This window comes from Mus caroli, chromosome 9 (genome assembly GCF_900094665.2).
Source record: "Mus caroli chromosome 9, CAROLI_EIJ_v1.1, whole genome shotgun sequence".
Classification (NCBI taxonomy): Eukaryota; Metazoa; Chordata; class Mammalia; order Rodentia; family Muridae; genus Mus; species Mus caroli.
In genome coordinates, this window is record NC_034578.1 from 102,485,435 (window position 1) to 102,497,639 (window position 12,205).

Here is a 12,205-nt window from a genome sequence, read left to right on the forward strand (position 1 = left end):
AAAAAAAAAAAGTTTAAAAAAGCACAAACAGGACTTTAATGGATATTAATAAAATAAAATATAATAAAACAAAAACATCAGAATTTGACAAAACAAACAGAAGAAAAAGAGTCCAACTTAGGTACACTCATTCGTACTCTCAGAAATCCTATAAAAACACTAAATTGTGATGGTGTATGCCTTTAATTCTAGCACTCTAGAGGTAGAGGCACATAGGTCTCTTGAGTTTGAGACCAGCCTGATTTACATAACAAGTTCTAGGCCAATGAGGGCTACACAGGGAATCCCTGTCTCAAAGACAAAACAAACAAACAAAAAAAAACAAATTTTAACAGGAGTCACTGTTCCAGAGTGGGTCTCAATATAATTTTTTTATTAGATAGTTTCTTTATTTATATTTCAAATCTCCCCTTTCCTCATTTCCCCTCCGAATCCGCCCCCCCATCCCATCCCCCCTCCCACTGCTCATTAACCCACCCACTCCAGCTTCCCTGTCCTGGCATTCCCCTACACTGGAGCATTGAGCCTTCACAGGATCAAGGGCCTCTCCTCCCACTGATGTCCCACAAGGCCATCCTCTGCTACATATGGGTCTGGAGCCATGGTTCCCTCCATATGTACTCTCTGGTTGGTGGTTTAGTCCCTGGGAGCTCTGGGGGTACTGATTGGTTCATATTGTTGTTCCTCCTATGGGGTTGTAAACCCCTTCAGCTCCTTGGGTCCTTTCTCTAGTTCCTCCATTGGGGACCCTGTGCTCCATCCAATAGATGGCTATAAGCATCCACTTCTGTATTTGTCAGGCACTGGCAGAGCCTCTCAGGAAACAGCTATATCAGGCTCCTGTCAGCAAGCACTTATTTCAAATGTGTGCTTTAATGTATCCATTTTGTATACATGTTTTCTATCCATAAGGTATACCTTTAAATATTTTAATCTCTACTTATAAATGAAAGATTTTAAGTTTCCTTCACTTTGTCATGTAACAGTGAAATGACAAATTTATCTCTAATACTTAGTCTACACATGATTAGTCTCAAAGCTGTACCTAATGTACTTATAAAAACACTACATGTATTGCTGCTTTGACAACATTTATAGTTAAAGATATCTACCCAGAATATAGCTTGAGAAACTTAGAGCTCAGGATTCTATATAATTATAAAAGCATTTTAAAACTTGCCAATAATATATTTTAAACTATGAAGGAAGTCAGACTTCCTCTGAAACTTCTAATAATTATAAATTAACTTAGGCTATTACTCACCCCCTGTTACTGACAATTGCCTTTTTCAAATGAATATAATTTGCAGGAAAGAGCCCCTGTAAAACAAACAAAAATTCCAGTTAATAAAATATAAACTGTGATTAACATCTCATATATATATTAAAAGAGAACTGAAATGCAGTAGACAGTCTATTAAAACAACCACTTTGCACATCAAAAATACAGAGTTAAATGCAGAGTACTAGGTTGGGATTTTATGACCATGTGTAACTAAACTGTATCCTCAGGACAAAAATTTAAAAATAAATAAAAATAAAAAAATTAAAAATCTCTTATAAGAGTTGGTCACTGAAAATATTTACAAGGCAATGGTAATTATAAGCCAAGTCTAAATGTAAGCTAAAGATACTTTCTTCTTTATTCAAAAGAGTTTTGCTACAGTTAAAGACTTATTTACTATGAATTGGGCTAGAAATTGAAATGGGCCAAAAAGCTTGTAACAGAGCCTGACATCTTTTCTAAATTCTAAAATTCTGTGATGTTTCCGTGGAAATCATACATTGTAACTGGTTTCTACAATAATATCTTGACAGCTAGGCATGGAATGAAAAGGTCTCTCATTTTAGATTGTTAACTCGAATCCTTAACTTCCTGCCTTATCTGACCATAGTGGAATTGCTTCCTGTGTTTTGATGACTACATACAAGTTAAAGTACTGCAAACCGCCGGGCGTGGTGGCACATGCCTTTAGTCCCAGCACTGGGGAGGCAGAGGCAGGTGGATTTCTGAGTTCAAGGCCAGCCTGGTCTACAAAGTGAGTTCCAGGACAGCCAGGGCAACACAGAGAAACTCTGTCTCGAAAAACCAAATAAACAAACAAACAAACAAGTACTGCAAACCATGTAGTCCCATCTGTAGAGGATAGTCTATGCATTAGGTAGATTTGTGTATTACAAGCTATATACCATAGGTGTATAATATGTAGAGTATAAATGTCCTTTCACTTCAATAAAGTTGAGACTTGTGCTTTATGTATTCTGAAGTTTTTAGACAACAGTGGCCTGAGGAGTTATTAAAGACACTGGCTGCTTTGTGTTCCTTTTAAGGAAGCACATTTTTGTGAGAATGTTTATGTCTTGGTAGAGCATTTGCTTTAAGATTACTCTCTAAACAGCAAGGTTGTTATTTTCCTGAAAAAATTACTTATCCTTCTTCATTAAATTCACCACTAAACAACCCCCCCCCAAAAAAACCCAGTGTTTTAAATCTGGTTTTTCTGTATTGAGGGTAATCTTTAATTTAAAAAATTTTGGTGCTTACAATATATTTTTTTAAGTTTTGGTAGACCTCATCTTCCTTGATAATATTAAAGCTAAAAATAAATATTTTAAGTAGCAGGAATGGCAGCACTTACAAAGCTGATGTCAGGACAAGTATCTGAAGTAGTGTTTTATTGACATATCTGTAAGTACATTCATTGTAAAAATGCAAATTTGATTGTACATATAGTTTTGATCACATAAGCTATACAGACCACTTTTATAATTTAAAATATGCAGGCTTTGTGTATATTTAGCTTAATGCACCAAATTATTATTATTATACTTAGCTTATAGTAATGGTTAATTTGCATTTAAAGAGGTCACTGAATGTTAATGTTTATAAAACTTACTGGTGCTTCTTAACATCTCTATCTAAATCAGTACTTGAGAAAATACACCTTGTTTGATCTATTGATACAGGAATAAAGAACAAAGACTTTAAGAAATAAAAATTCCTTATCAAATACAAAAAATCAAATTAATTGCTTGAATTTTTTCTATTTATTTATTTTTAATTTTTTTGGTTTTTTGAGACAGGGTTTCTCTGTGCAGCTCTGGATGTCCTGGAACTCACTCTGTAGACCAAGCTGGCCTCAAACTCAGAAATTTCCCTGCCTCTGCCTCTCAAGTGCTGGGATTAAAGGCATGCGCCACCACTGAACAGCAATTGCTTGAATCTTATTTGATTACAGTGGAATAAAGCTAGAAGTCAATAGCAAGAGAAACTACACAAATACTTGAACACCAAACTTGACTGAACACACACACACATACAAAAAATCAAAGCAGCAATTAAAATAAAATTCTAAAAATTTAAATTTAATTTGAAAATTCATTTTCAAATTAAAATGAAAGAGCACCATATCCCAGAACCTTTGGAATGTAGCAAAGCATTCCTAAGAGGGAATCATATCTATAAGAGCTTACATTGAAAAAGTTTCAGTAAATGCTCAAATGAATAATTTAATGAAATACCTCAAAGATGTAGAGAAACAAAAAGCCAACCCAAATGCACCAAAAATCTCAAGAAATAATGTATATATTATATATTATATATTATATATATCAGTTCAAGAATTAATGAAATATAGACTAAGTGAACAATACATAAAATCCATCAAACAAAGAGTTATTCTTATAAAAATAAACAAGCCATTTTGGCCAGACTAAACAAAAGAGACAGCTATTATTAATAAAGTTAGATATGAAAAGGGTATTTTACAACAGACTTCAATGAAATCCACAAGGTTATGAAAAAATATTTTGAAAATTTAAACTCCAAAAGGAATATCCAGAATAAATAATTAAATTTCTAAACAGCTGTAGTCTTTACAAAATTTATAGTATAAACAATTTAAACAGATCCATAAGAAGCAATAAGAGTGAAGCAATAACTACAACTGCCACATTGAAGATTCCAAGACCAAAAGGATTCATTTCTACCTAATATTTAAGGAATACCTAACATCAATTAAAGAGGAACTCCTTAAACTGTTTAACAAAATACAAATGGAAGGTACACTACTAAACTCCTATGAAATCAGTGTTATGAATACCAAAACTAAAATCTACAGCCCAGTTTCCTTACTGAAGATAGATTTTAAAATTCTCAACAAAATATGCACAGTGCAAATTAAGATCTTACATCCCCATCTAGCTGACTTCATCTCCTAGATGCATGGTTGGGTCAACATGTGCAAACTAATAAATGTAATACACTATACAAAAAGACTTAAGGACAGAAATAAAATGATCATCTCAATAGATATCTAAAAGCATTTTGACAAAAATCCAACAGCATTTCATGATAAAATAAGAAACTCGGATGAGACAAAACATACCTCATATAATAATGGCTACATATGACAAACCTATAAGCTAATATTACATTAAGTGGAGAAACTAAGAATATTTCCTCCAAAATATGAAGTGACACAGAGAGGCTCATTCTTAATATTTAGTGCTGAGAACTATAGCTAGTGCAATACGAAAAAAACACACACAAACAGGACAGGAAGAGGTTAAGTCATCCCCATTGACAGATGACATGATCTTATACTTAAAGGATACTACAGACACCAAAAACTCTTAAATTTGATAAATAGTTTTGACAAAGCAACAGAATTCAAAAAGCACCATAAAAATTCAGTAGCTTTTCTACATACCAGTAACAAAGTGGCCAAAAAAATTAGTAAAAATAATTCATCTTCAATGGTTTTTTGAAAGAGTGAGGAAGGTGCAGAAAAGTGTGTTCTTGCAGAAGAATGGGTTTGGTCTTCCGCCCTTATGTCAGGGGGCTAACAAACACCTATAGCTTGAGCTCTAGGGGATCTGATGCCTTCTCCTACATTTTATGAGCACTGACACACATGTATGCACACATATATAGGCATATATATAAACATAAATTACAAGGTAAATCTTTTTTAAGCTAAAAATAAGCCTCATTAGATTTTTCTTAAAAAAAACTACAATGAAAACTTTAAAACACTGAAGAATGATATTAATAAAGTAACTAGAAAATAAAGACACTTCATGCTTAGAGAATGGCATAACTGTACAGTGAAAAAAAGTTACTAAAAAAAAATTCTAAAGATTCAATGTAATACTCATCCAAATATATGTAACAGTCCTCACTGAACTAGGAACAAAAATTCTAAACTCATTGAGAACTACAGTGATCTCTAAAAGCCACAGCATTCCTAAATTTCATACTACCTGATATCAAACTAGCAAACTGACAAAGACAGCATTGTACTGACACACAGACATGTGGACCAAGGGAACAGAAAAGAAAATACAGGAAAAAAAAAAAAAACTCCCACACAGCTATGGGCACCTAAGTTTTGACAAACATGTTAAAACCATACATTAGAGTCAAGAGAGGGAGATAGTTTCTTTAACAAATGGGTGTTGGGAAACCAGGTATCCTATATACATAAGTGGATGTTAGAGAGAAAAAAAATGTACAGAATACCCAAGATACCGTCCACAGAACTCAAAAAGGTCAACAAGCTGAATTGCCCAACTGAGGACGCCTCAGTCCCACTTGGGAGGGATAAGAAAGCAATCACGATTGGGGAGGGGAAAAAAGGATCTGGGACGGTAAGTGGATGGGGGTGAGTGGGGAACCTGATCTGGTATTGGGTGAAGGAAAAGGACTGTAGCCCTGAGGGCCAGCAGAAAGAATGGAAACAAGCAACCTCAGGAGATAGGAGGTTGAGGGGACCCTCCAGAATGCACCACAGATCTGGGAGGTGAGAGATTCTCAAAATTCAAAGAGAGGGACCTTAGATAAAATGACTGACAGTAGGGAGAAAGAACTTATAGAGCCCACCTCCACAAGGAAGACAGGGCATCAAGTGAGGGATGGGGTTGCCATCCCACAGTCACACCTCTCACCCATAATTGTTCCTGTCTGAAAGAATTACAGGGATGGAAATGAAGAGGAGCCTGAGGAAAAGAAGGTCCCATGACAGGCCCAAAGTAGGATCCAGCTCAAGGGGAGGTCTCAAGGCCTAACACTATTACTGAGGGTATGGAGCATTCACAAAAAGGGACCTATCACGACTGCACTACAGAAGACCCAACAAGCAGCTGAAAGAGTCAGATGCAGATATTTGCACAACCAATGGACAGAAGCAGCTGACCCCTGTTGCTGAGTTAGGGAAAAGCTGAAAAAAGCTGAGGAGAAGGGAGACCCTGTGGGAGGACCAGCAATTTCAATTCATCTGGATCTCCAATATCTCTCAAACACTGGACCACCAGTCAGCATACACAAGCTGATATGAGGGCCCCAACACATATATAGTAGAGGACTTCAGGGTCTGTGTCCATTCAGAGATGATACACCTAACCCTTAAGAGAATAGAGGCCCCAGGGAGTTTAGAGGTCATGTGAGGTGGGGCATCCACATGGAGACAGAGGGGTGGGGAGGAGGTATGGGATGTGGAACAGTCGGGGGGGAATAAATATGTAATGTAAAATAATTAATTTAATAATTTTATATAAATACAAAAAGAGTGAAGTTAAAACTGCATCTCTTGCCCTGCATGTGTGTGTGTATGTTTACATATATTCAAAATTGATAAAATATTTATTTTAAAACCTGAAAGGTTAAAAATGCTGGAAAATCTACGGAAATAACTCCCATATATGGGTTGTTTTGGGTTTTTTTTTTTAATTCTGTAAAGGGCAATAGTGGGAAATAAATGAATTGACAAGTGGAATTAAATGAAATCAAAAGGCTTCTACACAATAAGTAGAACTATCCACAGAGTGGAGACTGGCTATAGAATAGGAGAAAGCTTTGCTTGCTATTAGCTCTAATAAGGAACTTATTTAATAACTAGATACATATTTTTAAGAAAACAGCAAAAATTAAATACTAAAGACTAAGTCTTCTGATCAGTAAATGGATTAATGAAACAAAAAGACAGTTCTCAAGAAAAACATATGGCTGACAATATTTGAAAAGTGCTTTACAGCTCTATGCAGTAGAGAAATACAAATTAAAACTCTTTAAGATCACCTTTTAGAGAATAGTTATCATAACAAGAGGCAGCAAATGCAGGTGGGGACAAAGGACACTAGGAACCTGCATTTACTACTCACAGAACTACAAACCTGTGCAGTCACTATGAAAATCAGCATGTAGGTCTCTGTTAGCATATGGTCAAACTATGCTACTCCTGAGAATATATACAAATGATTAAGTCCTACTACAGAAATACTTATGAGTATCATCTATGTTTATTGATGCACTATTCACATTAACAAGAAAATAGAACCAAACTACATGTCCATAAAAGATGACTTGATAATAGAAATGTGATGTATATACACAACTAAATTTTATTGAACCATAAAGAAAAATTGAACCATGACATATACAGAAAATGGATGGACTGGAAATTATATCTTAGTGAAGTATCCCAAAAAGACAAATATCCTGGTTTTCTCTCATATGCAGATTCTAGATTTTAATTTTAATTTATGCACTATATGTCAGGGGTACAGGTGATGAGAGTAGAAGCAGATCACGAGAAAGGAAAGTGAAGTCTTACGGGAAGATTGGAGATGGGGAAAGCAGGATAACTCAATACACGTAACACAAACAAGAGAGGTGTGGGGGGAGGGGGATGGTTAAGGGAAAGGGAGAAACAAAACCAAGTATAAGGACGTGGAGGAGAGGAGAGGGAGTGGAATAAGGAAAAGCACCAATGTATGAAAAAGCCATATATAAACCTATTACTCTGAATGTTAATCTAAAAATATTTTTAAGAAAAGAATTTGAACATGGGTGGACAATACTTCTTCAAGACATGCATTAGTAAATGAAAATTCCAGTACCAGGTGTCATAAGTCTTTCTATGAGTCAGAGGGGACACAGAGGCCCCAACACAACACAGGTCATTGTCATTGGTCTTGGTTACACACCCTAATTAGATGGTAATACCTAACTGCTGAAGACACAACACACTCTTATACAGGACACAGAGAAATCAAACTGGCCCTGACCTGAAATGTCTTCCCTAATGACCAGAAGTAACTCTGCAGGCTGCTGGGAGATAAAAGCTGATCACAGCAAGCCTATCCATAGACCCTGCATGCAAAAGAAAATCAATCTGCCAGGCAACCACTGATGAGATAGTGACATGGCTATTATGTAACCAAGCACTCTCTCATTAGATGAGGCCTACACCACAGCAGGGAATCCATGCCTGATATTATAAACCTTGGGAGATCATAGGACTTGGCCAAACTGTTGTTTTGCTAAGCTGACATTGTCAAAACACAATCCAAGAATGGACTCATAAGAGATTTCAGAGTGCTTGTGAAAAAACTCCAGGAAACCAAGAGTCTTGTGACCTCAAGTTTCTTCAAAAACACAGAATTGTTCTTAGATTATGCTTTTGTGCCCCTCCCAAATATGGGGAAAAAGAGTGTGCTTACTTCAGATTATCCATTACAACTGGCTATTGTTATCTGTTTATGTGTCTCTCTAGAAAAACATATTTTTGTTGCAAGCAGCTTGCCCACTACATGCGGTTTGCCCACCAGCAACTGTATGTCTCACTCACATGACTCAGAGTATAAATTGTCTGATTCTCTGAATAAAGTTGGCTAGTACATGAAACTTTTCTCTGCCTCATTTATCAGCTCTATTCCCGCAGGTCCCATTGCCTCTGGAGAGGAAACTGACATGTTGTCAAACTTCTTCTTAAATTATATTTATACACTAGTGCTGCTATCCACCTTGGCCAGAGAAATTTCTTTTTGCTGTGAGCAACAGTTAATAGACAGATAACTGGTTAAACTGTTAAGTGACCGTGACTGTTCAGCTCTAAACAAGAGCACGCACACTCTCTCATTCTCTGACACTACTATTGCTGTGATACAATGTGATGAAAACAGCCACTTAGGAGCAACATGCTTATTTCACCTTGCACATTGCAGCTTTCTAAGAATTTACTGGGGGTCCTAGTGCCAGATTGGGACTACTGAGACACCGCACCTTGTGGACTGAGTGACAACCACTTGTCACCCCCTCCCCAAAGTGAGAGTGTTACTCTGGCATTAATCCAACTACTGTGGCACACAGTCTCGAGACCAATTCTGGGATCTTAGTGTGATTTGGCTGTTGTTACTATTTTAAAGCTTGTTTAATAAATTTCCCCATGGGGAAATGCAAATCAAACTTTGGAGCCTCCCTAACTAATAACTTGTGAGGCAGTAGCACACACCTGGCATAAAGATTTTCATTTAATAACCCATGTCTTCTGAGAGAAGTGTGGTGGCACACACACATTAGGGATCAAGAGCTTTTCTTGCCTAATTTTAATAGAGAGAGCTGAGATGAGTCACAAAGGAAACAACATTCGCAGAGATGGTGAGAAAATGGCAGTGGAACTGCTAGCTGCTTCAATAGCCACATAAGAGGAGGAACCAAGAGATATTCAACAAAATTTGAGTCTCAATGCCTAGGTTTATTAACTGTAACATGAGCAAGGGATTATTGCTATATAAGGAATTCTAACTTCCCAGGCCTCTGTAAGAGATGTAACCCTTGTAAGCTACACCTGAACAGGAGCTGTAATACTTACCAGCATATAGTTAATGGTCGTAGTACCTAGTACCTTAAACAAGAGCTATGAAAGAGGGAGGCAAACACCTGCTGGTGGCTCCTTGTCTGCTGCTGCCACTCACTGCTGTCAAATGCCAAGGGATATAAAGGCTGTCAGAGGCCAGCAGAACTCCTTATCTACATACAATTTCTGCTCAGGAAAAAAAAAAAAAAAGGACCTCAACAAAATAATTCACAGAAAGCACTCAAAGGGTATTTACAATAAAGGTTTATAGAAATCTCAACAATTCCAATAATGTTTAACTGTACTTGTGCAGAACTTCTAAACTTTTGAGTTCAGCCTGGGTTGCATACTGAATTTGAGGTCAGTTTGAACTAAATAAATAGCAAGACCCTGTCTCAAAAATGAAACAATGTGCTTTCCACCCTAGTACTTAACAGTAGTTAACAATGCTAAACAATACCACACAATCTTGATTCATCACTCCCCACCAGTTAGTCACTGCAGTGCTGTAGAGTACACCTGAGAAAACATCTATAAATTCATCAATATGTATCTTACAAGTCTTACACTGTGTACTATAGTTTGTATCCCCTAAATTTAGTTCATGTGCTGAAGGTCCTCAGGGTAGCACTTTGGGAAGTAATGAGTTCTTTAGAAAGCAAAGTCCCTGAGAGGTCATTAAGGGCAAGCATCCATGGGAAATTCTGGTCTTCTGACTTATCCAGGCTTCCCTGCTTTGCTGTCTGACTCACACTGTATAGAGTGCTCAACCACATGCTCCCTGGCTTATGCCATTTGACATAACCAAGCCAAAGGCTCAATGAAACAGGCTGCCTGAAACTCTAAAACTATGTGCCAAAATAGACCTCTTTACTATCTTCTGCGTTTCACTGTAGTAGCAGAATGTTAGAATACTGTGTGACAACATCACATGTGGAACCCAGCTGACCAGCAAGAAAGCCAAAAGTTCGCATCATTATCCGTTTGGCATAGAATACTCTAAATACAAGCCGGCCTTACTTTCCCTATCACACCAACAATCACTATCTAACAGTATGCTCTAGTTGGCTTGCATTACTTGCTATTGTTTAACAAGTTGTTGTTGTAAATTTTTCTACCATACAAAAAGCCCCTTTCCTAACTCATGTAGTTCTAGATATCTGTTGATAAGTAATGCACACTTGAGATCACATAATGGAAGTAAATCTCAACTCTTACAGAGCCATTTGTTTTTCCCTCTTGAGCATATGCACTATAGAAACCAAAAACTGTAATAATAGTTTTTCTTATTTTGTTCTCTTATTCTTTAATACTTTGGATCTATTCTTTAAAAACTATAAATTTTTCTTTAATATTTTGATAACCTTGATTAACAAGCCCCTTCTTTATACATAGGAGTCTTAAGAGAGCAACCATCAGCCAGGAAATCCTTTACTGTCAATTGGCCCCATTGTCCTCTTAGATGTTTTAGACACAATCACTCTGAAGACACTCCAATAGATGCAGGGGACCATTACAACAACAGCGTGGCTGAAGAGTAACCACTCCAGATTCCTTGCTTAGAAAGCAGCACTCCAAAAGATTTGTGCAGTCATCTTCATCATACCATACCAGAGAGTGAGCACTTCTCTTGGTGGCCTAGTTAAGGCTTCTGATTAGTGTAAACAATCCTTCATCTGCATGAATGGCTACCTTCTACTGACTATATAAACAGACTACCTGGAAAACACCCTCTTGCACTGGCCCCAGTGGTGTTGCAAAATTGTGTCTAATAAAAGGCTTCTTCCTAATGGGAATTTGAACTTTACTATAAAATAGAAAAGGCTGAGCTGGTAAAAGCAAAAAAGAAAAATGGAGTGGTAGTAATGGCAGGGGCAACAACAGAACCAGCCACAGCAGTGGTAACAAATACTGGATACAAAAGATAGAATATTGAAAAGAAAGCGGCTGAAGAGCCGCAGAGTTCCAGAGAAAGGTCAGTGGCAGAAATGGTGGGAACCAGAATCTGAGTGGACAAAGAATAGCAGAAGTATAACTATGGCTATGCAGAGCCAAAGCCAACAGATTCAGGGCAGTGATTATTAGAGTAGTTCCAGAGAACTGCCAAACTCTAGAATCTTAACATCAATGTCCAAGAGATACATATGACACTAGGAACCCTGGATCTATCACCCAAGGCTTTGGGAACTGTAATTGCTGCCACTGACTACCCACTGCTAAAAGCTGAAGACTGAAGAGATGGCTCAGTAGGTAAAGGCACTTGACACCAAGTCTGACAACCTGTGTTCTCTCCAGGACCACATGCAGAATACTAACTTCTACGAGTTGTCCTCTAACCTCTGCATGTGTACCACTATGTGTAAAATGCACACACACTCATAAGTAAATAATAAATACTTTTTTAAAGATGAGGCTTATAATAGCTACCAGTCAATGGTCATTTGCAATCAAAACCTAGAATAATACATTTCCAACTGCCCAGCGCTCGTGCTCTCTCTCTCTCTCTCTCTCTCTCTCTCTCTCTCTCTCTCTCTCCCTCTCCCTCTCTCTCTCTCTCCCTCTCCCTC

The 12,205-nt window shown here is 37.3% G+C and overlaps 1 protein-coding gene across 1 annotated transcript in view; it reads right to left on the reverse strand.

The window, feature by feature from the left end:
* The window catches only part of Dock3 (dedicator of cytokinesis 3), a 285,914-nt gene that overhangs the window by 215,181 nt on the left and 58,528 nt on the right, over positions 1 to 12,205 (reverse strand). Inside the window, exon 4 of the mRNA XM_021171370.2 lies at positions 1,265 to 1,320. Within this exon, the coding sequence (XP_021027029.1) occupies positions 1,265 to 1,320 (56 nt within the window). The remainder of the gene's footprint in view (positions 1 to 1,264; positions 1,321 to 12,205) is intronic.